Source organism: Poecilia mexicana, unplaced genomic scaffold (assembly GCF_051168715.1).
Source record: "Poecilia mexicana isolate PSO_F unplaced genomic scaffold, ASM5116871v1 scaffold_18, whole genome shotgun sequence".
Lineage (NCBI taxonomy): Eukaryota > Metazoa > Chordata > Actinopteri > Cyprinodontiformes > Poeciliidae > Poecilia > Poecilia mexicana.
In genome coordinates this window covers 9105768-9129073 of record NW_028263387.1, presented here as the reverse complement: position 1 = coordinate 9129073, position 23306 = coordinate 9105768, and the positions used below count along the sequence as shown (strand labels likewise).

Genomic DNA, 23306 nt, shown 5'->3' with positions numbered 1-23306 from the left:
TTGATCTTCTGACCAATTTACAATTTCCCTGAGAGAAAATCCCAGAGGGATTCATGAAGTTTCTTTCTCTCTCCCTCTGATTGGACTATTAAAGCTACAGTGATAATTCTCAAAATCGTTTAGTGTAGAAAATAATATTGCGATCACTTTTATTTTTCACCACTATGAGAAGCCCTCACCCCCCGCAGGCGTCCGCGAACACACACCCAGTCTGATCACATTTGAAACAGTTGCAAGTTGCAAAAGCTGTCCTCTCAAATGTCTTTAATTGACTCTAATAAACTGCTTTCTGAAGGAATTCAGCAGTGAAATCAATGCGGCCTACTTCCTTCAAGCGAAGTGTTAGTACGTCATAGTGTCCAACCTCCTACTTCCCCGCCTCCTTACTCCTCCCTCCTTTTTTATCTCAGCAGACATTAACAACTTTGCCGCACTCAGCTCTCAGCTCTCCAATGGAACCGGTACGATCAGGATGTTTCTGCGCCTTTATCCTCTTTCTCGCTGTCCGCCTGCGTGCAGCGGACTGTGCGAAAGTGATAGGAGACCCGTTCAAGATTCCTATAAGCTGCGAGCCGGGGAGGCTGCTGCGGGATTTGGGGGATGATGGTACCCGGGAGATCGCTACTGGTCAAAGCGGACAGTGGAAAGTGAGCAGAGAGGAGGACAGAGACCGGATAAAGATCGACTCTTCAAACATCGTTTTCACCCACACGCTGTACACCGATGGAGGGATCTATGAACTGACCTGCTCCACGTCTGGAACCAAGGAAACCATCCAGCTGGAGGTAGTTGTTGCCAGTGAAAAGTCCGTGACCCAGGGTGATAAAGTGACGCTCCCGTGTTACTTTAAAACCATCCGGGGAACAGGCTTACCTGGTTGGTGGGAGAGAAATGGGAAGCATGTGTGTGTGAAGAATTTCAATTATGAAGGCTGCAGCGAGACACCTGCTGACAGACTGACTGTGTCCACTGACTGGATCACTACTGGAGATCTGTCACTGACCATTGACGGGGCGCAGCCTGAGGACAGCGGGGATTATTTCTGCTACACCCAAGATGGGAAACGATCTGGAAATCCCGCTGCTGTTAGACTGACCGTCACTGAGAAAAAGTCACATCAGATTATCTCCAGCACAGCAGCACCAGGAAATGTAAGTGTCTCTATGAACCAAGTTTATTCTTTAGGTGAAATATAAAAACTTTAATGAGTCTGAATGTCTCTTTAAACTCTCCTTTCTCTCTCTCTCTTCATCTGCAGCAAACCCAGAGTTGCGACGAACACACTCAGCCTTGGCAGATATTCACCTGGGTTCTCGCTGCGATCCTGTTGGTCCTTATTGTTGCTCTCCTTTATTTGTGGTGTTGTAAATTACGCAACGATCGTGTAAAACTGTAGTAGGGGGTAAAAATCAGCTATGCTATATAATGAAGCAAATATTAAGTAGATGGGTTGCTTGTCATACAACCATCATGACATACTTGTCAAGTCTCCCGTTTTGGCTGGGGAAACCAGTTTTTTATGCTGTGCCATGTCTTGACTCTTCATCCCCTTTAAGCTGTAAGACTGTCAGCTCTCAGACATAAATAAAGATCTTTAAACGCCTCCCAATTTGTATTCTTTTCTTTTGGTTCATTAGTAAAACAACAGGTGTTACCATGCAAAAACATGTAAATAAGCAATAAACTCTGTTTACCATTTCCTGCGTGGGAGTGCGAGGGAGATGGACTGAGTCACATCTCACACAATCAAACATGAGGAGGGCATTTGTTTGCATACAGCTCTTACTCAGTTAGCAGCCACATTAAAATGTTAATAGAATTATAGCAACATTGTCAGATATATTTAGGTTTAAAACATTCAGGCCAAATGTATAAAATTGAAGGGAGTCAAGGCTGTGGCAGAATGAAAGGTGTGGCATGTGAGGAAGATTAAAAGCCGGCTTAGCAGTTTTCATCATTGTTTTGTGACTCAAGGGATCTCAGAGATGCCTAAAGGTACAAGTTATCTCACAGTTACAACTCAGCCTTGGCTGTGAGACAAGTGAGATCTGAGTGATAGCAGCTACTTTATAAAAGTTTATAAAAGTCACTGCCATCACTGCTCAGTTGTTGCAGTTGACAAGTTGAACCTTATAGTTTATCATGACCCACGATAAAGAGCCAATGTCACATATGGAAAAGCTTCTCTGACTCTGCAACTTAGCCTTAATATTGAAATTATAGTGTTTGTGTGGTGATCTGTTTTCATTTCTTGGTTTTTTCTGTGTTCTTGTTTCCCCTGTGAGTCTCTGTGATGTCATGTCCTCCCTGTGTATTTAAACCCACCTGTTGTCTTTGTCTCTTGTTTGGTCCTCGTCTATGGTACGTCTGTCTATTCGCTGCACATTCTTGTTTCCTTGTTGCTCCTTGTGTTTTGGATTCTGTTTCTCTGGATTTATTATTATTAAACATCGTCTAAATGTCTGCCTAGGTTTACGGGCGTCTTCCTCACCAACAACAACAACCACACATCATGACAGTTTGTGCAGAAGGTTTCCAACTGGCTCAGGGCTCATTTGCATTACTAAATAGTGTGAAGCCTGCAATCGTTCTTATATGAGGGCCTCAACACATTTGTTTATATGCCACCATAAAGCAGTCTTACATTTGCTGTCCATACCAGCAATAATAGCTCTAAATAGATGGTGAAGAGTACAATTCAGCTAAATGGCTAATTATTTAATACTCAATTTCTAAACATCAATAAGACTCGGGAAGCTTGATTCTTGATCACTACATTTGTTCTTGACTTTATTTTTTACAGTAAACCAGGATTTACTATATATGGCAAAGGATATGGCAAAAAGAAAAAAAAGAAAAGCAATCAAGCAAAGGATGATCAGATAAATGAATAAACAACAAAAGCATGAGAACTGATCTGCATTCATAACTCCATGATAATCCTCTTCATGATGGTCATCATGGTGTTAAGTGGAATGAAACAAAGCTGCAAGCTTCACTAAATGGACCCTTTTAGTCCAGAGAAACAGTCAAGGTGTTTTTCTGAGCATTTAGTCGTTCATCACCTCTACAGGACGGCTGGAGATTAATCACTTTTAGTCATCACAGCAAATAAAAAATCTATTTAATGCTATTTGGGTTTCAGCCAATAAAGACAGCAGAGATGTAGGAGTGAAATAAACATTCAGTATAAAGAAAAATGAATAGATAATAAATAATATTAAGAGAACACTGTCAAAATAAAGGATACAAACACTGAAATGTACAGATTGTAACAGGAAAAGGACAGTTGGAGAGTTAGAGTCAAACACAACAGGAGCAGATGATTCTGGATGAGTCCAGCTTCAGTCGTTCTCACTTCAGGTTCAAGATTTAACACAAGACTGAAACTAAACTAAATGTTCTCCTGCCTCTTAGTGAAATAATCAACAATTTTACATTAAGTAAAGGCAAAAATTAGAGGAGAATTTGTAAAGATCTTTTGTTTAGCTGACAGGATAAGATGATAAAAATGAATCTGGGCAGCAAATAAATCTACGTTTTTGTTTGAGCAGAACTTTGACTCAACTTTTCAACCTTCTTAACTTCCATGATTTTTCTTTTCCACCATTACCTTGTCAGTAAAATCAGTCAGTGTTGTAAACAATCAGTCAGGCATAAACAACCCGTATCTTTTACCATATTTCGGGCTAATCTTCAGGAGGATTTGTGGCCAACCTGTTTCTCTTGTTCCAGAAAGAGGAACAATCCTCTTTTCTTCCGAAAACAGGAACAAGCTTCGCTTTAAAAGGTCTGTCTTCTGCCTTATCTGCTCTCACACACGGATCCTCTCTGCCTCCACACACGTTACCACAATGCTACCGCTACAATCGGGTGTTTTCTACGCGTTTATTCTCCTCGTTGTCTCGCATGTAGCGGATTCTGTTAAAGTGATCGTAGGAGACCAGTTTAAAGTTCCTGTGAACTGTGAGCCTGGTGAATCAGTATCACTGCTGTGGGTGAGGCGTGACGGTCCCCGGGATGTCGCTACTGGTCAGATCGGGCAGTGGAAGGTGAGCAGAGAGGAGGACAGAGACCGGATAAAGATCAACTCTTCAAACATCGTTTTCAACCACACGCTGTACACCGACGGAGGGATCTATGAGGCGACCTGCTCCACGTCTGGATCCAAGGAAACCATCCAGCTGGAGGTAGTTTTTGCCAGTAAAGTTTCTGTGACCCAGGGTGAGACGGTGACCCTCCCGTGTTACTTTGACGCTATCGGTGAAACAGGCTTAACTGGTCGGTGGGAGAAAAGTGGAAAACCTTTGTGTGTGAAGAACTTCGACTCTGAAGGCTGCAGCGGGACACCTGCTGACAGACTGACTGTGTCCAGTGACTGGATCACTACTGGAGATCTGTCACTGACCATTAAGGAGGCGCAGCCTGAGGATAGCGGGGATTATTTCTGCTGCATCCAAGGAATCAGGAGTTCCGATTGCAAATCTGGAACTCCTGCTGCTGTTAGGCTGACCGTCACTGAGAAAAAGTCACATCAGATGATCACCAGCACTGCAGCACCAGGAAATGTAAGTGTCAACAAGTTTATTCTCTAGGCAGTATATAAAAACGTTTGAAAGTCTGACTGTCTCTAAATCACCCTTCCCCCCCTCTCTCTCTTCCTCTCCAGCCACCTCAGAGTTGTGACGAACACGCCCAGCTTCAAATATCCACGTTGGTTCTCGCTGTGATCCTGCCGCTTGTTGCTCTTGTTGCTCTTATTGTTCTTTGTTTGTGGTGCCGTGGCAAAACAAACTGTGATTCTGGAAAACTTTACGAGCTGGTACAGAGACGCTGCCATGCTTCCAACTCTACTGAAGCTACAACAAGTGTTTAAATAGACCGGGTTATTTATTTATTAGGGGCTTTTTGTCATCGAAGCTCATGAATCCGGTTCATTTTTTGTAACCATTTGTAAATAAAACTATAAACCATTTAGTCTGGATGTGGATCTTTGTATATTTGTAAAGCTGTCAGCTCTTAGACATCAATAAAATATCTTAGCTCCTCACAATTTTGTATCCTCTGTTTGCTTCACTAATTTTGAAGGTTAACCATTAATAATAATTTAATCAGAATAAAATTAAACATCTACTACATGTGACGTAAGAGTTTCATCCAAATGTCCCATATTCCCTTTCGGACATTTGAGGTGATGCTAAACTGGAGCTACGTTTATCCGGAACAGTTAAACACGAAATCGTTGGAACCTCATCATTAGGCTGATCACCTTATTTTCTTTTCCTGTCCTTATATTTTGCTGCTTCTTCTGCTCTAAGAACAGACATAAGCGCACCTACAAAACCAGACGGGACTAGACTAAACTTCTGCAAATGTATTTATAAAGCTACTAAAAAGCCCATTTGCAGCAGCATTAGGGCGATCACTCAGATAATCAAATATGCAAATACGTTGCATGTAGTTTTTACCCATTTAGCTGCCTCATCCATGTCTGATAACAGAATTAAAAATATATAAAACATTGACTATAACTGCTTTGTAATCCATCAGCTGTACATCAACAAACTGTTCAAGAAAACTGGAGTATAAAGTATAAAAGGTTAGAAACACGACATGGGCAGCTACCGATGGGAGCTGGTTATGTGATGTGTGAATAATCACATCAGAGAGAGAAACATGTTAGGCAGGTTTAGTCAGTCTAGTGCGCAGAGCTGCATTTTCGTCCCCTGATGGAGGGAGAATGTAGGGAAACAAACGGAGCCATCAGGACAAGACGGAAAACAAGGTGTGGCATTTTCTGCATTCCATGACAACCGAGAAAAGGGACACCAGACCAGGCCAGTAAAATCTTCTGCAATTATCAAAGATGATGACTGTATATGCATTTTCACGACCTGAATATGATTATCTGGGAGGGTCAGTGGGGCAGCCAACATTGTTCAGTGCCACTGATTCCACTATGCAATCAGAAGAATGTGCAGTTTTTCAAAGCCCACTGACTGACTGGCTTAGTGACTAAAGATCTGTAAAGACTCATGTGGAAAACTGTCTGCAAGTTTATATCAGTCAACAAGCCAGTTCAAAGCTCTTTACATCATAAAAACACAAAATATAAGGTCATAGAACACAAAATCAATTATTGAAGCATTGCCTTCATTCTAAATGTTGATTAATGTTTAATTTATTATGGTACAAAAGTTACTCTAAACAGGTGGGTTTTAGTCTACATTTAAAGGCACTCAGTGTTTCAGCTGTTTTGCAGTTTTCTGGAAATTTGTTCCAGATGTGTGGCGCATAGAAGCTGAAAGCTGTTTCTCCACAGCTGGTTCTGGGGATGCAGAGCAGAACCAGAACCAGAAGACCTGAGAGATCAGGAAAGTTGACACAACAGCAGCAGCTCTAAGTTGATGGTCAAAAGTACAACTTAGCAGGCAGCCATTAAACCTATGAATGGCTGAATATTTCATTTCTAAACATCAATAAGACTCAGGAAGCTTGATTCTTGATCACTACATTTGTTCTTGACTTTATTTTTTACAGTAAACCAGGATTTACTTTAAATGCTTTATTTACAAAGAAATAGCAACAAAAAAAAAAAAACAATCAAGCAAAGGATGATCAGATAAATGAATAAACAAAAGCATGAGAACTGATCTGAATTCATAACCCCACAATAATCCTCTTCATGATGGTCATCATGGTGTTAAGTGGAATGAAACAAAGCTGCATGCTTCACTAAATGGACCCTTGTAGTCCAGAGAAACAGTCAAGGTGTTTTTCTGAGCATTTAGTCGTTCATCACCTCTACAGGACGGCTGGAGATTAATCACTTTTAGTCATCACAGCAAATAAAAAAACTATTTAATGCTATTTGGGTTTCAGCCAAAAAAGACAGCAGAGATGTAGGAGTGTAATAAACATTCAGTATAAAGAAAAATGAATAGATAATAAATAATATTAAGAGAACACTGTCAAAATAAAGGATACAAACACTGAAATATACAGATTGTAACAGGAAAAGGACAGTTGGAGAGTTAGAGTCAAACACAACAGGATCAGATGATTCTGGATGAGTCCAGCTTCAGTCGTTCTCACTTCAGATTCAAGATTTAACACAAGACTGAAACTAAACTAAATGTTCTCCTGCATCTTAGTGAAATAATCAACAATTTTACATTAAGTAAAGGGAAAATTAGAGGAGAATTTGTAAAGATCTTTTGTTTAGCTGACAGGATAAGATGATAAAAATGAATCTGGGCAGCAAATAAATCTACATTTTTGTTTGTTTGAGCAGAACTTTGACTCAGCTTTTCAACCTTCTTCCCTCCATGCTGTTCCTTTTCCACCGTTGTCACTTCCTCCTCCTCCTGCTCTTCCTCCTCAGTGAACCAACTCCAGCTGGCTGCTGGAGAAAGGCAGCACGCCGCTGACGTAGTAGGCGATGCCGAGGGAGAGGAGGGCGATGACCACCAGCAGCAGCAGGACCCTCCAGAAGCCCAGGTCCTCCACAAACTCCTGCCAGGTGGTGCGGAAGCTGGACAGGACGCCCTCGCTGCTCTGCAGGTTGGGGTTGAGCAGAGAGTGGCTCTCCATCGCGCTGGGACACAGAGACGAGACATGCTGACCAGTGGACACCATCACACAGACAGCTCTGCTACAATTTCTCCTATTTGTCATCACAGCTTCACCAGTGGCTCGATTCTCTCTTGGTTCCAGGCTAAACAGTTTCCCCCAGAAAACTTTCCATGCTAGTCGGCTGGTTAAGAATAACTAAACACCAACTATAAAGTAGTTTTAAAAAAAGGCGACCACACAAGAAAGACAATATAAAATTTTTGCCCGAGTTGTTTCAGAAAAGCTCAGTTTTCCTCTGACTCAGAAAGATTAAAATGATCAGATCTTCAGCCATAAGTGAAAGATGGATCTGATAATGGTGCTTGTAGCACCAAACTGAAATAAAGGCTCACATTTTGGAAGGACTAGAATCATAAACAAGCACCCAAATTTACAAAGGGATATTTTAAATCAAAGCATATTCATGTGCTCAGATGGGCAAGACTTAAATTTAAGAAACTTTAGAGACTTAAAAACTGATGTTCACAGATTTGCCCAATATGACAGAGTTTGAGCTGTTTTACACTAAAGAATTCTGAATCTCACCTCAAAGTTTATTCCTAATTACAAAGATAAGTAGTTCTACAAAGTACTGACTTAATACGGTAATTTTTGTTAAATTAGAAAATTCATTCCAATGAGGTTTATTTGCCAGTACCGTGCCTATTTTTGATACTGAAACCGTTAGCCGGTTTCAAGGTATACAGCGATACAAAAGAGTCACGATTTCAAAACCACTAAAATTCTTCGTCATGCTGTTCCAGCGGGATAAGAGTTTTCTTTTTCTGGTTAGAGATAAAGTACAGGTCAAATCCCATCGGTCATATGCATTTCATTTAATTTGCTGACCAACTAGAGTCAAAAACGACCATCTGTACATGCAGGACAAATGACTGATTTTCAGGTTACTGCTGTGCCAAAGCTAGTTTAAAGTGAGGAAGTGCTCTCAAAACTATATATATATATATATATATGTAAAATAATACATTAACATTTAAACACATCAGTGAATATCCAAAGTAACAAATTCAGCCATTCTCAATTTTATTTTTAATTTGATTTTCACCTCAATGTACTTTAATTTATAATTACAGTCTGCTGTGAGTCTTTTCTGCCCAACACACGGTGTTAGGGTGTGACGTAGATGACGTAGGGTGTTCATAGATAGTCACACCCTATTTCAGGTGCCTACCATTCCAAAGTATTATCAGTTGTGTTCATTCTTCTGTAATGCAAATAAATTCTGTAATGCAAATAAATGTGCTGCATTATCAGTAGACAATGCAGCGCAGCACGCTAGACATTTAAATAACATTCAAATGAAACCTAATTCATATGAATCAGAGAAACAGTTTTATCTCCATAAAATTAACAAGGATAAAACTGAAAAGTGTTCTGGGCTGGATGAGGAGCAAGAAAGCTATAGGTGGTGTTAGTTTACCCTTCAACTCTCTCCTTTTCTTTTGTTTTAAAAGCACCAATATAAAACGTGATAAATGTAAGGAATAACATAAAAACATGGAACAAAAATATAGTAAAGGATATTACATCAGGAACACTTAAAAAACTGAAATCTCTACAAATTTCATCCAACAAAATAAGTTTGTGGAGTTTTTTGTTTTTTTTACCGTCTTTTGTCTTAAAACTGTAGAACTGGAACAAGTCAGTCACATAACACTCAGACTGTAGCAGCTGCTGTCATAGTCAGTGAAACCAAACAACATGTTTCAGAGTAAAATTTGGGGTCATTTGACAAGGGGCTCAAAAACGTGATAAATGTTTTTTAACCAAAATAAACTTCTAATTTTCACCCAAAGTTGACATGAAAATCTCCTCCAACTGCCTGGCAAGGGAAAACTCATTTATCTTATTAATGGTCATGTACACACTTTGTCTCAACGCATGGTTTAATTAAAGCTGGCCCGACATTCCAATATATCTTTATTAGGGATGCTCCGAACAGGATTTTTGCTGCCGATTCCGATCACCAATGAGACCGATCTTTGCCGATCACCTGGATTGGCTATTCATTTTTCGCTTTAGGTATAAATGCTACTATGTGATCTGACAAAATTTAAAAATGATCTGGTAATAAATTCACCTAATTTAGGCATAAAACATGCAAAATACTTGCAGGCACAACACAACAGCTATTCAGTTAAAAGAACAACTGAAAAACCTGCAATCAGTTCAATAATATTTAACAGTAAGGCTCTCAACAGCTTCAATAATACATGAGTCAAATAATCTGCCTATATCAAATAATGTCAAGTAAAAAAGTAAAGATTCAATCAAAGTCAAACGCAGGGTGCATCAAAATAAACAATAATTCCTGATAGCATGGCTTGCTGATTAATGCTGGTTCTGATTGGTTGTTTCTGACTGAGCTGAGTAGTTCTGCAGAACACAGGAGGACGCAGAGGAGACAGATTATTTTTTCAGATATTATGTGTCTTGTGTTAGGACGGCGAACGTTTTAATGCATATCTAAATCTTTTTCTTTTTTTAAGTTACGTGCTGCAGCTTTAAGCAGAGGTTTGGTGTGAGAGTTCAATGCAGGTTCAGCAGAAGCAGCACTCCGTCTGTGAAATATTACTACCAGTAGCGCTTAGCAGCGGTTCAACAATGAGAGCAGAACCAGCGTCTTACACCTCCAGCTCAAAGACTTAAATCATTTTTCGGGTTATTTGTTTAGCTTTCTCACCATGATGCTAATCCAGGTGAGCGTTGGTAGTTGTGCGCTGCTTTACTAGCCGCTCCGGATGTCCTGTTTCCCTGCATTGAGCTTCGATGTAGCTGAACTCCGTCAAGTGCTGCTTGTTTTTTAAATGTTATATTAGATTCGTTGTGTTGATGCATTTTGACGTGCTTCACCCCCAGAGTAAATTTTCACCACAACATGCAAACTTCCCCGTTCACTCTCAGCGTTATAGTTCCTCCCCACATCACTTAGGGTTTGTTGCTGTGCGCTTGCGTAGTCTGAAGGAAAGAGGAGATAGCTGCACATGCAGGCTGCGAATGATATACAGGTGATCGGCATCACTTTTTCACAGAAATTGGCTGATTATGATGTGAGAAAAGGAGAGAAAGTGGTGATTGTGGAAAATATATCATTTAAAGAGAGAGGACCCATGATTTTTCTTTAAAAAAAAAAGACAAACAATAAAAAGAGAGAGAGCTACTTTTATCCAAGCAGATTTGTTGTTTATTACTAAAAGGCCCTTGGAAATAGCCACAAAATACTTGTTGCAAGTATTAAAACTAAAATAAACAAAGTTTACTTGACAGTATGTGAAATATCCTCAAGCTAGACCATTTAACCCCACTTGATCTGCTTTAACTTGAAGATGAAGTCTTCTTTCAAGTTAAGCCTGAAGGCGCATCATGTTTTTCTGTTTCTGACTAACACATTCCCCCCTACCAGTCCCCCCCTGATGCTTACCTCTCACTGTCTGCCATCTGCATGGTCTCCAGTTTGGGGTGAGCCCCTCTGTTGAAACCCTTCACTTCCTGCTCCTCCAGGCCCTCCAGCAGGCGAATGGCGTCCTTGTTGACCCCTCGTCTTTTTGCCAGCACCAGAGGAGTCGAACCATTGTGGTTACTGAGAAAGAAAATAAAAAAAAAAAAGAGCAATGAAAGCGGAACCTTTGAACTGACTGGCAGACACACTCACTCACAAAACCACAATTTAAGATATGTGTTGGGAAGTAGGACAGTCTGCTACAAATACACCCTCCTCACAGAACACACACACAGCTTTAGTAATCATCAACTTTAGAATTAGCCCTCATAGAAGATTATCAGTTGCAGATGAAAATGAAGCGTGAGTCAGATAAACAAAAGCAAGAAAGTTATCATATCGGTATCAGATCTGCCTGCCAGTTTTGCAAACATATGAAGCCAGTTCAACAAGACATATTTTCCCCAAATAACAAAAGGTATCCGTCCCGTCCCTACCACGACTCTGTAGAGTCATGTGACACTGATTACTTAAATGAAACCACAGGCTAAGAGCAAGTGTTATGCAACACGGGTTGCATGTGCATACGGTCTACCCGGCCGGTGTTTAACCACAAGAGGTGTCCGGTTTCATGTTCTGTCACAGGAAAAACAAAAAAAAAAAGTTCTAGCAGCCCCTCTTTCTGTGAGTCAGAAGGGCTATGTTCCATTACAAACTAATAAAGCTTCATTTAAAACCCTTTTGAGAAGCATCTAAACTTTCTATTACTTTTTTTTTGTATCTTCTTCAAGAAATAACATGACACAATCCAACTAGTCCGTCAGATTTCCAAAGTTACCCGCAGGATTAGCTGATGATCTCAAGGCTATTCAAACTGAAAAACAAAACCACAATTACATCCTTAAAGCCTCTGCTGTGGTTACACATGACAAATGTGTAGCTAAAGTGAAACCGCCCGACTGAAATATAAGAAACCACAGCTGTCACTTTTGCTAAAATTGTTTGGAATTGGGATTATCGCCAAACAAGGAGGAAATGTTTTCCTGAAGCATCTTTTCCATCGTCTCACATCCATCTCTACCTCAAAGAGATTTAGACGCCACAGACATGTGGTCATTGTGGGAATTGGCAACGTTACAGTCCAACCAAATAACCTGGTATTTGAATTTCAGAGTGGGAATGTTTGACATTTACATACAAAATATCTTTAAAAAAAACCTTTAGACTAATAGTCTAATAGTTCTTTTGATCTAACATGCAGAAAGCTTTATTGCACTTGAATTGCATCCAAGATGCAGATAAACTAAAAGGCATCATGTGCATTTGATATTGCGATGAGGTTAATGAATTGTAGGTATGAGAAAAAAGATCTCTGCATGCAGCTAGCGTATAAAGACCAACTAATCTGTTCCACTGGCCGTTTAATTTAATGAGTACTAAATAAGCTCATTAGGTCTGGATTTGTATTAGGAAAGTCCCATGTTTTTGTGCTACATTACCAGCTGCATGTGTATGACACCAGCAAAAACCTTCACTTCTTTTGGCTTTATTGGCTTTTATGTGAGAGTGCTAAGACAGGGAAGAAGATAAAGTGAGAGAAAAGACATGCAGTAAAGGTCACCAGGCCAGGAATCAAACCTGGGATGGCTGTATCAAGGACCTTATGTGGGTTGTGCTTAACCGCTGCGCCACCACAGCACCCAAACCTTTGCTTCTTTAATCATTACTCAGGAGTTTTCTTTTCAGAAATCAGATCAGAGGGAGTTGAAGACGTTTTTCTCCATTCTGATTGTTTTTTTGTTTACATTTCAGACCCTAATAGTTAATTTTTATGTCATTTTTATAAACCTCAGTACTAACCTGAACTGCACAAAATACTGAGAATGTTTTGCCCTCACAACATCAGAACTGCTATGGACATCAACCAAGGGAGGAAATCCCATTTGATTATTGGGGTGGGAGACAATAAACAGGGACGTTTTTTAAGAGCAATTTTGGGGGGGGGGGGGGGGTCAGCAAAGTTACATTGAAATGTAATGTAACATGTGGTTTAAAAAGTGCTTAATGTGTTCAAGCTATAGTCATTTTTGGCTCTAGTGGCTTTTATGTGAAAGTGCAGTAAGACAGTGAAGTCTTTGCACTTCCCTGTCTTACTGCACTACTCTTCTCATTAATGTTAGAGTTAAAGAGCTAAATATAATTGAGATATTTACTACCTTCGACAAAACAAAGCCTGTGTTTTTTCAGTAAACAAACTGGAGATCCACAGATATCAAAATTTAAATGTTTAGATGTGAGTTTAGTTCAGTGTTACTGATCTAATGTCTGGCACAACATTACAAAAATGTAAGACTCTAAATAAAAAGTTTAATGAGTATCTCCACTGAATAAAATTCCTCATAAATATTGATTTATTGTAGTAGCTCTAAATACAAGTTAAGTGTTATTTAAGTTATAACTTGCTAAGTTGCTTTATTTTAAAATCTTTTTTGGTTTTGCCATGTACTTGATGGCTGAGAATATAAGTAGATAGAAAGAATGAATATCTGAGAAGTATCATAACTTAAAGCTCCGAGCACCAGGGCTTTTATATGAAAATATCCAGATTTTTTTGTGTGCGTGTGGTTTTAGAAGCTCCATGTTGAAAATGGAAAGAAATAAAGGCGACGACATTTCTGTTTGCTCTATCTCACTCTGCTCCCACACACTGAGCTCTCGACTAGTGGTTAGTCCCTCGCGTTTCAAACTCTTCTCATTAGAGTTAAAGAGCTAAATACAATTGAGATACTTGCTACCTTCGACAAAACAAAGCTTAAGTCTATGAAAGCAATGCAGCCAGTTTTGATTTCCAAGGCATAACGACTCATTTTGTCATGATTCAGCCAAAGTAATAATGAACTGCAGTCTGATTTTTATTGTTAATGTGTTTCTTCCTCTTGAGCAGTGAAATTAAATAAAATGCGTTACATGTCTTTTGCTTTAAGTACTTACTGGAAATACTGAAGTATTCACTTAAGTAAGTATATGCCATATACTTATTTACGGCAGTATTTACTTACTTCAGTAAGTAAATACTGCCATAAGTAAGTAAAAACTCAGTATTAACTTAACTCAAGTAAGTATTCTAGACCTTTCCCCCCGGAATTCCGCAAATGACAACAACACATGGAAGGTCGATAAATATGTAGTACACTTTCTTTAAACGCATTTATCCAGTTTGATGAAATCCCACTACAAGAAATACACTTGATACAGATTGTAGTGACCTAAATATAAATCTTGTTGCAGTAGGTAGCACATAAATGTTGCAACTCAGCTGCAGTTTCAATATTCCAAGCAAATGGGTAACATTTTGCAAACAGAACAACAAGAGGGGACAATGATTGAAGTTGCCATTGGAAGACAAAGGCAGACCCCGGCAAATAAAATGATGGACATAGCTGCCACATTCTCACCAGATATCGATCTTTAATCCGTTGGACACCAGGAACTGTATGGTATCCACGTGGCCGCACAAGTGCAACGCCGTGTTCCCTTGGTAATCCGTCGCCAGAAGGTCGGCGCCGAACTTGTGCAGCAGGCGGCATATCTCCACGTTGCCGCGGGCGGCGGCTAGGTGGAGGCCAGTGCGACCCCGGTTGTCGCGGATGTTGGGGTCGCAGCCGGTCTCCAGGAGCCTCTTGGCGAATGGGAGGTCGCCGTCGATGCAGGCCTGCAGCAGAGGCACGCTGGTCTGCGACGAGTCATTGATGAAGACATAGGACATGTCCGAGTGAGTGTCAGAAAATTCCAGCGTACCTGAAATCGCAAAGTGGACGTTTAAATAAGCTGTGGGATAAATAAAACAGCTATATGCACTGAACGGATTTGTATAGGACACTTAGGATTAGTGTGTTAAAAAAAAAATAATAATAATAATAAAAACGTGTCAGAAGTAAAACAAAAGTTGTATTTCCATGGAATAATTGGTATAACAGTTGTATCAGATTTTCAAATGCAACTAAAAACAGTTTTGATGTAATTTAAATAAGAATTAAACGTCAAATTCTTTAAAATGAGCTTCAATGAAAGCTGCTTGAATGTCCAGAGAACAGAACATAATATTAATATAGCTTAGGGCTGAAACGATTCCTTGAATGATTCGAGTACCTCAATTATTAAAATTCCTCGAGGAAAATTTATCTGCCTCGAAGATGTTTTATTATGTAGCGCACCGTGCTCTGCCTGGATCATTATTTGTGGTGAGCAGCGCCCTATGAGTTAATGCGAAGCGCTAGCAGCAAGATGTTGAATTGTTCGCGTTTTGTCAGGGTTTGGGGGAAAATAAGCATCAAGTGTCGTGATTTGATTATTGAATCACGACAGTATTTTTTGCTGTCGGAACCGAGTCTTCGCAGTTTGTGTGTGTGTGTGTGTGTGTGTGTGTGTGTGTGTGTGTGTGTGTGTGTGTGTGTGTGTGTGTGTGTGAGAGAGAGAGAGAGAGAGAGAGAGAGACCTGATTCCTACCGCCCCCGTTATACGATGTGTGTAGAGAGAGAGACTCCCTGTTATAATCTTCCGCCTCCCAGCCCCAGCACACACGGAGTTCATCTTTTTATGTGACACAGTCACAGTCTGGCTATGAGTGGAACAATACTAACTGTGGTCATTTCAATTATAAATAAACAAAAAGATCTGTCTACATTCTTGCAAATCGGGCCTTTTTATGAATGTCGTGGATGTAGAAATCCAGAGGATATTTACGTCTGTGTTTTTCCTGTGAACTTTTGCAAAGTTATTAGTTAGCTAACTGGTGGAATGCAGATATTAAAACACTTTCAATTATAAGAAATAGGTAAAACATTACGTCACTAAACAGCATGCTAAGGAGCAATGTTAGACGCAGTTTTTTGTTAATCTTAACTTCCTAAAAGTGGCACTATTTTTACATAGTGTATACACTATTTATTAATAGCAAAGTGTGGCAGAAAATCCAGCAAAGAAAAGTCTAATTCCATGAGCTTAAATACTGAAGAGTGTGATTGTAGAGAAGATGTAGCAGCTTAGCAGGGTGCAGCTGGAAGATTAGACAAAATAATAATCTTTTAAATGAAGCATGCAAGTGTTTGCAGTTCCGGTGTGTCATGATCCTTTGTTCTGGTTGTCAGGACTCTGGCTGCAAGTGTTTTGTTAGACTAACTCTGGCAGGTTAAAACAGTACAACAAGGAAATACATTGTGTTTAACTGCTTATCATTTATGTCACGCTGTGTTTGCTCTGAATGGATGTTCTTTGCATTTGCAAGACATTCAAGATGTTCAAACTGGTTACTGATGATCCGAACAATAAGGAAGGACACACAGAAGTTTAGAAACTGACTTCCAATGCATAGAGTGAGATTTAAATTCGCGTTAAAATCCTAAATCAAGCTGCAACCTTTACCGTTCAAAGATGATGAATGTCTACTGTGATTTCAAAACAGCCAAAATGTTATTTTTATTTTTAGGCTTATTGAAACATTAAGATGTTTATAAAAAAAGATGTTATTTGTGAAAAATTATGGAGAAAACAAAGCATATTAGTGAATATAATGAAAAGAAAAATATTATGTTTTCTCACAAATAAAAAAAACTTTGTGTTAATATTTTATGCATTTTTAAAAAGATTTGTTGTTTTTTGTCATCCTAACCAAAGTCCAAGGAGCCATAATCATAAGATTATTAACTGTCAGGTAATCAATACATGACAGTTATTAATGCACATTTACACAAATAGAAGCGAAGGGGATGTGGAAACATTACATCAAGTGTTTTATGATCAGGGATGTTTACACTGTTCAGTCTTTTGGGAACACCAGAAAAGATGGAACAAAATAAGTAACTTTAGATTTGTTTAGGTGGTATTTACCTAAGAGTATTATCAAGTTCTTTCTGTTTTTTGCTATTGATATCAGGGATTCCAACGAGTACATGGAAACCTTCCTTTGGACATAATGGACGACTTCTTCCCAGAAGGTGGCAGTAGTGTGGCAGTTCTAGAACAGGTGTGTAACATTTTCAGATTCAGACTCACACAGAGAACAGTTAATAAATAGATATTTTCTAAATTTCAACAAGTACTGCTTGACAGGGGGATTTCTATTTATTAATTTATATGACGCTTCTCTTGGTTTGCTTGTCAGAACTCTATAAGGCAGGTTCCACACATTAACCATCTGGTTCAGATGTTGAGCCCCAAATTATTATTTTTTTCTTTTCTTTTCTTTTGGCTGTTTGGAGAACTTTACTGAGAAAGGTATTGTTTATTTGGTTCTTATCAGGTTGTCGCCTTCATAACGTGTTTTTCATCTGGCCCGTAATGCGTTTACAACCCATTTAATCAGACACAATTTTATATCGTCGTTCCATTGAGCAACAGGTTCCTGACACAGGGAACGGGAGAATAGAAAATAGCATGACAGTAGGTGTTGAGAGAGGTTTCTCTGGTTTGGCCACACCGCTTCCCAATGTCCGCCCATCTTCCTCCGCCCACTAGTCTTGCTGAGTTAAAACCCATGCTGCTTCTCTTTCTCCTCATTCTTCCCGTCCTGCTGTCATCCTCATGGCGTGGATCTTTCTCTCTGTTCTGGCGCTCCTTCTTTTGCCTTTTGTCAGAGGCGATTTGGTAACTGCAGCCTTGGGCGACAACGTGAAGCTGTCAACGCAGGTTAACTGTGGCCACAGAACCGCGGAGCTGATTAGGGGGCTGAGAGATCACCCATCTGTTCGGATGGCCGCCTCGGTTGACGGAGTTCTGCAGCCGGTAGAAGAATACAGTTTACGGCTGAACATCTCCTCATCGGGTATTTTCCTGAAGAATGTCAACTACAACGACAACGGATATTATGAGTTCACCTGTGGAGGCGATATTGAGCGCATCATCGAGCTAAAGGTTGTCTTTATCTCCAACATCTCCGCGTCTGAAGGTGAACCAAAGAAACTTCCCTGCTTCTCTTTAACTCAGGGTGTGGATGTGAAGTTTGTTCAGTGGGAAACTAACGGGCAGCTTGTGATTAAAGTGGATCGCTTCGGTAACATCGAATATGGAGAAAGATTTACAGACCGAGTGTCTTTGCCACCTGACTGGCGGTCAGTGGGGGATCTGTCGCTGATCCTGGAGCGGGTCCAGCTGGAGGATCAAGGGGAGTATTACTGCTATGTCCAGAAGGACTCTAAAGAGAGAGGAGACCCTGCTGCATGTAGACTGAGGGTCCGACAGGAGCGACCGAGCTTTAAAACCTTCACCACTCCGTCTGTAAGTATAGAACTTGGTGCTTATCTCATCTTTGCTCATACTATGTCTTAATTCTCTCTCTCCTCCACAGCCGCTGACCCAAAGACCCCCTGCGCATAAGGAACCTTTGTGTATTAGCCTTCCCGTCTTTATCGTTATTCTGGTTTCTGCTCCTTTCTGTATCCTGATTGGATGGTGCCTTCGGTCTTATAAATCAAAGGAGGTGAAGAACTGCCTTCATATGAAATGCTGGGACAGAGAAGACCACTCTCCAGACCAGGAAACCTCAACTGGCCTCTTCCCCTAATAGATTACACTCTGCTGTCTGTTTGTTGCATTTTATGTGGAGATTTGCGCCTTTCAGCTCTAACTGGAGCTGAAGTTTTCTCAATAAAACTTTTAAGAAATATTTACAGTTTTCATGGTTCACGTCTCCATTCTTTCAAAACAACGTGGATAAAAAGATTTATAAAAAAAAACTAAAGCAGCTAAGTTACTGTTAATAAGCAGATAGTTAATTAATTAGAGCAAGATTTTTCACATTTTTGTTTGTCAGCACTCTCATACACAGAGATTTCACTGCTATTTCTGTGTGAGTGTTAGAGAGGAAATAGCATCTGTGTGGTTTCCTTAGAGGTAAACACAATCTAAATGTGGAACTCCTGGTGCTGTTCGGCTGACCGTCACTGAGAAAAAGTCATCAGATGATCACCAGCACTGCTGCACCTAGAGATGTGAGTGGCTCTATGAACCTGGTTTCATCTCTAGGCAAAATATAAAAGCTTTAGTGAGTCTGAATGTCTATAAACTCCCCTTTCTCTCTCTCTTCCTCTGCAGCAAACTCAGAGTTGCGTCGAACACACTCGGCCTTGGCAGATATCCACCTGGGTTCTCGCTGCGATCCTGTTGGTCCTAATTGTTGCTCTCCTTTATTTGTGGTATCATTGTAAATTAGGCTGTGATTGTGTAAAACTGTATGAAGGGGTAAAAAGCATCTAGCCTATATAATGAAGCAAATATTAAGTAGACAGGGGTTACTTGTCATACAACCATCATGACATACTTGTCAAGTCTCCCGTTTTGGCTTGGAAACCAGTTTTTTATGCTTTGCCATGTCTTGACTTTTCATCCCCTTTAAGCTGTAAGACTGTCAGCTCTCAGACATAAATAAAGATCTTTAAACGCCTCCCAATTTGTATTCTTTTCTTTTGTTTAATTAGTAAAACAGCAGGTGTTACCATGCGAATACAACATGTAAATAAGCAATAAACTCTGTTCACCATTTCCTGCCTGGCGAGTGCAGCGAAATGAGTCACGCCCTCAAGCAATAAAACATAAAACATGAGGATGGCATTTGTTTGCATACAGCTCTTACTCAGCAGTCCGCTAGTTTCTGTCCAGACTGTAATCAAGCGCAGCTGACACTTTGTGCGCAGGCAGTTTCAACTTTACACTCAGAACATGGTGGAGCTTATTAATCACACTAAGAACAATATCTGTCATCTCTGATCGGGACGCTTTAACGGACCGGAGGCTTTGGAGCGCCTAGCGCAGCTGATCCGCTTCTGCGGGGTTTTTCTCCCGCGGGCCGAGAGAAGTGAGTGTGGGATCAGGAAACGATCAGAGTTCTGCCGTCTTCTAATCACGTCATTTCAAAACCTGATTTCAAAAACGGTCTCGCAGAGAAATACTAAATGTTTTGTTTGATGACTACAAATTGGAAATAATTTTTTTTTTATTTGACGGACAACGAAAAAACTCTAGTGCAACCTCTGCTCCAAACTACGAACATTGGCCCCTCCTCGGTTCATTCTCTCTCTTTCTTTCTATGGAGGATCAGTAAATAACTTATTGGTGTTTTACAACCACCAAGTATGAAGTGCTTTAGCCTTTGAGTTGCACCACAGCGCAGCACAACTGAAACAACAATATCAGCTTGTTTCTATGAGTACAAGCATAAAGGAGGCTGGTGTCGCGCCTGATGTAAATCTATTTATAAATGTCATCACATGGACTTGTATAAAGTTTTATACATTTTCTTTTCATATATTTATTATTGTTTTTCTTCTTTAGATTTTAGGTTGGCTTAGAATGATTCCAAATAATGTACAGGAATTACCTCACCATTAATCATCCTATTTTCATTTCCTGTCCTTGCATTTTGCTGCTTCTTCTTTGCTGCTTATACTTTTTATATGAAGTATAAAAAGTTAGAAACATAGAGAGCGACAGGTATGTGAGGAAGATGTGATGAATAACAGGGAAACTGGTTAGGCAGGTTTAGTCAGGCTAGTGCGCAGAACTGCATTTTTTCCCTTGATGAAGGGAGAACGTAGGGAAAGAAACGGAGCTATCAGGACAAGATGCAAAGAAAATGAGGTATGGCATCCACAGAGAAAAGGGACGCCAGACCAGGCCAATAATTTGCAATTATCAAAGAAGATCATTGCAGAAGATATATATATATATATAGTTATGGTAATGGCGAACCAACCGGACATTGTGGTGGTGGATGAAGAACAGAGGAAAGCCGTTGTGGTGGATGTAGCAATACCAAGTGACCACAACATCAGGAGAAAGGAGCATGAGAAACTGGAGAAATACCAGGGCCTCAGAGAGGAACTGGAGAAGGCCTGGAAGGTGAAGACCACAGTGGTGCCTGTGGTCATCGGGGCCCTCGGGGCAGTCACCCCCAAACTGGAGCAGTGGCTCAAACAGATCCCAGGAACAACATCAGACATCTCAGTCCAGAAATGTGCAGTTCTAGGCACAGCCAAGATACTGGAGGAGAACCCTCAAGCTCCCAGGCCTCTGGCAGAGGACCCGAGCTCAGAGGATGATGAAAAGAGACCACCCACGGAGGGTGAGAAGGAAATTTTTATTTATTTTATTTTTTTTTAATATACTTTTGTCAGTGTCCCCAAGAATTTAAAACTACTTTTACCCTTGGTGGGAATAATGCAAAGCAAATGTTGCTGTTTCTGCTGCTGGCAGAGCTGGAAGGCTGAGACTGTAGTTTTTAAACAGACTTATAGGAGCGAGATGGTTATGAAGTTATTATTTTACTGAATAAACCCTGATAATATCTGACTGGCTGCAGACTGTTTGAAGGAGCGAAAAAGCTCAGAGGGCTTAATTTTTCATTGTTTTCAGATCTAGAGTTATATGAAAGATAAATTATTGTCATTAGTCATTCAACAAGAACTTGAGAAACATCTATGTACGTAAGTTTAGTTGATTACTGTAACAGTGTCTAAAAGTCTATTGATGGTCTACTGAAGGTCTATGGCCCCCATAAGTGCTTGAATTGTAACACAGATATAAAGCTTCAGTATTTGTTTATTGAGAATAACATTGCTATTAGATTTTATTTAATAATTTCAGCAGAATTAAATAAAAGAATGTAATTTAATTGTAGGCTATATTTAGGATTTAATTAGGAAGTTGCTTTGTAAAAGTGCAAAGAATCATCTTCCCACCCCTCCTCTGTGCGCTACATTCTTTTTTTTTTTTTTTTAAACTGACATTAGAGAGGAGAACAGATTTATGCCAGGATATCTTACTGTAAAAAGGCGTGGTGCTCTAAAGTGAATTTCTTTGTTCGTTCCCCGCCCCTCTTTTTTTTTGACTATCTGATCTGACCGATCCTGGGTTCTGAGGAGGAAATTTGCATTCAAGTTCAAATACCTGTCAGTCACTCCTTCAGGTGGGAGATGCTATGTGAGCCGAACATGCCTGGAGTTTTTATGTTTGTTTGTGCAAGGCGTGTTTCAGCTGATGCATAATTTTAGAGTTAATAAAAGCATACAAGGGCAGACAGACAAAATGTTTTAATGCAGGCTGATGATAGCTCACCTGTATTTTTGTGTGTGTGTGTGTGTGTGTGTGTGTGGGGGGGTGTGTGTGTGTGTGTGTGTGTGTGTGTGTGTGTGTGTGTGTTTTGTTTTTTTCTAAGGTATTATCAATGAACTGGTGTTTTAGTTTTTCTTTTTGTTGTATGTGGTTGTTGTTTTTTGCTTGTTTGTTTTCTCACAGAGAAAATGCTATGTTTAAAGAAGAGCAACAATCACTGATGAAGGTTACTGTGCACAACCCAGGAAGGTTACCATTCACCCTGTCGTTGGTGGGCTGAAAACAAGTCTACTAGAGCTGGAGAAACAACTCCATACATGGGTACTCGAACGTTCTTCTGGAGGAGATGAATATGACATAACCGGCAGAGTTTCTTGGTCGCTTCGTGCAACACAACCGCTTAACATCCCTGTTTTACATTACGTAAGGCTTCATCTGCCGGCAGAACGAAGTATCCAGATTTAGAGTACGACCATGTCTGTGTGTCCGGATCTGACAGCAGAAGTCCAAGCCGAAGTCAACAGTTCTTATGTGAATTTGTTGAAAAGCAGGTAACTGACCACAACGTGTCACCTGATCAAATCATTACCATAAACCCGTTTGACTTTGTTTCTAAATAATGTTGTTTTTTTTTTTTCATCGTCATGATGCGAGGGGGGAAAAAACAACACACAATGCAACTTATACTCCGCAAGCAATTTAGAGGAAATCATTTTTCCCAACACACAACTGGAACCCGGTTTGATCATGCTTCACATCTTGTGTTATTCCACCATTTTGGTATTTCAGGCATCTTACCATGCTGTGCCTTTTTTTAACGAGGTTCTGAAACCCTTTAGAAAACAAACATGCCCACTGCATGATAGTTCACTGTACCTATAGCAGTGGCCTTCAGATACTTTTCTGTGTTGATCTTTTAATGCCAAGCTGACTGTGGAGTCTCAATATTAAGCTGGGCAATTGTAAAAACAAAACTAAATTAAAAGGGATTGCTCCGCCCGAGAACATGAATTTCTGGAAGATCAAGTCCTGTCACTACTTTGATTTGCAGATAAGCTATTGTGCTATTAATCTGATAACACTGAGAGGAATGATGAGGAATTCCAGGTGTTGGTGCATCACAATTTGT

General features: G+C 40.0%; 4 protein-coding genes across 4 annotated transcripts; 3 read left to right on the top strand and 1 right to left on the bottom strand.

Annotated features, from left to right (window-relative positions):
• The first annotated feature begins 415 nt into the window (after nt 1–415).
• LOC106912867 (uncharacterized) lies at nt 416–1603 on the top strand. Its single transcript, XM_014979650.2, has 2 exons — nt 416–1151; nt 1259–1603. Exons 1-2 carry the CDS (start codon nt 453–455, stop codon nt 1394–1396), a joined length of 837 nt encoding a protein of 278 aa, XP_014835136.2. The 5' UTR covers nt 416–452; the 3' UTR covers nt 1397–1603.
• Nucleotides 1604–3830: 2227 nt separating this feature from the next.
• LOC148154008 (uncharacterized) lies at nt 3831–4974 on the top strand. The gene is made up of 2 exons (XM_088016146.1): nt 3831–4568; nt 4670–4974. The coding sequence occupies exons 1-2, from the start codon at nt 3855–3857 to the stop codon at nt 4874–4876; spliced, it is 921 nt and encodes a 306-aa protein (XP_087872272.1). The 5' UTR covers nt 3831–3854; the 3' UTR covers nt 4877–4974.
• Nucleotides 4975–6499: 1525 nt separating this feature from the next.
• LOC148154007 (ankyrin repeat domain-containing protein 46-like) lies at nt 6500–14893 on the bottom strand. Its single transcript, XM_088015920.1, has 3 exons — nt 14530–14893; nt 11057–11215; nt 6500–7597 (listed from the first exon to the last, which is right to left on the bottom strand). Exons 1-3 carry the CDS (start codon nt 14838–14840, stop codon nt 7381–7383), a joined length of 687 nt encoding a protein of 228 aa, XP_087872046.1. The 5' UTR covers nt 14841–14893; the 3' UTR covers nt 6500–7380.
• A 2369-nt stretch (nt 14894–17262) lies between these two features.
• LOC106929246 (uncharacterized) lies at nt 17263–18732 on the top strand. Its single transcript, XM_015006024.2, has 2 exons — nt 17263–18346; nt 18417–18732. The coding sequence occupies exons 1-2, from the start codon at nt 17654–17656 to the stop codon at nt 18630–18632; spliced, it is 909 nt and encodes a 302-aa protein (XP_014861510.2). The 5' UTR covers nt 17263–17653; the 3' UTR covers nt 18633–18732.
• The last annotated feature ends 4574 nt before the right edge of the window (nt 18733–23306 follow it).

What these genes read in the sequence shown, in the direction of transcription:
- LOC106929246 (XM_015006024.2), top strand. Translation starts at nt 17,654, where the DNA reads ATGGCGTGGATCTTTCTCTCTGTTCTGGCGCTCCTTCTTTTGCCTTTT. An exon ending in AAACCTTCACCACTCCGTCT is followed by an intron (nt 18,347 to 18,416) that starts GTAAGTATAGAA and finishes TCTCCTCCACAG; the next exon opens with CCGCTGACCCAAAGACCCCC.
- LOC148154008 (XM_088016146.1), top strand. Translation starts at nt 3,855, where the DNA reads ATGCTACCGCTACAATCGGGTGTTTTCTACGCGTTTATTCTCCTCGTT. An exon ending in GCACTGCAGCACCAGGAAAT is followed by an intron (nt 4,569 to 4,669) that starts GTAAGTGTCAAC and finishes CTTCCTCTCCAG; the next exon opens with CCACCTCAGAGTTGTGACGA.
- LOC106912867 (XM_014979650.2), top strand. Translation starts at nt 453, where the DNA reads ATGGAACCGGTACGATCAGGATGTTTCTGCGCCTTTATCCTCTTTCTC. An exon ending in GCACAGCAGCACCAGGAAAT is followed by an intron (nt 1,152 to 1,258) that starts GTAAGTGTCTCT and finishes CTTCATCTGCAG; the next exon opens with CAAACCCAGAGTTGCGACGA.
- LOC148154007 (XM_088015920.1), bottom strand. Translation starts at nt 14,840, where the DNA reads ATGTCCTATGTCTTCATCAATGACTCGTCGCAGACCAGCGTGCCTCTG. An exon ending in GGATTAAAGATCGATATCTG is followed by an intron (nt 11,216 to 14,529) that starts GTGAGAATGTGG and finishes TTTCTTTCTCAG; the next exon opens with TAACCACAATGGTTCGACTC. An exon ending in CAGATGGCAGACAGTGAGAG is followed by an intron (nt 7,598 to 11,056) that starts GTAAGCATCAGG and finishes TCTGTGTCCCAG; the next exon opens with CGCGATGGAGAGCCACTCTC.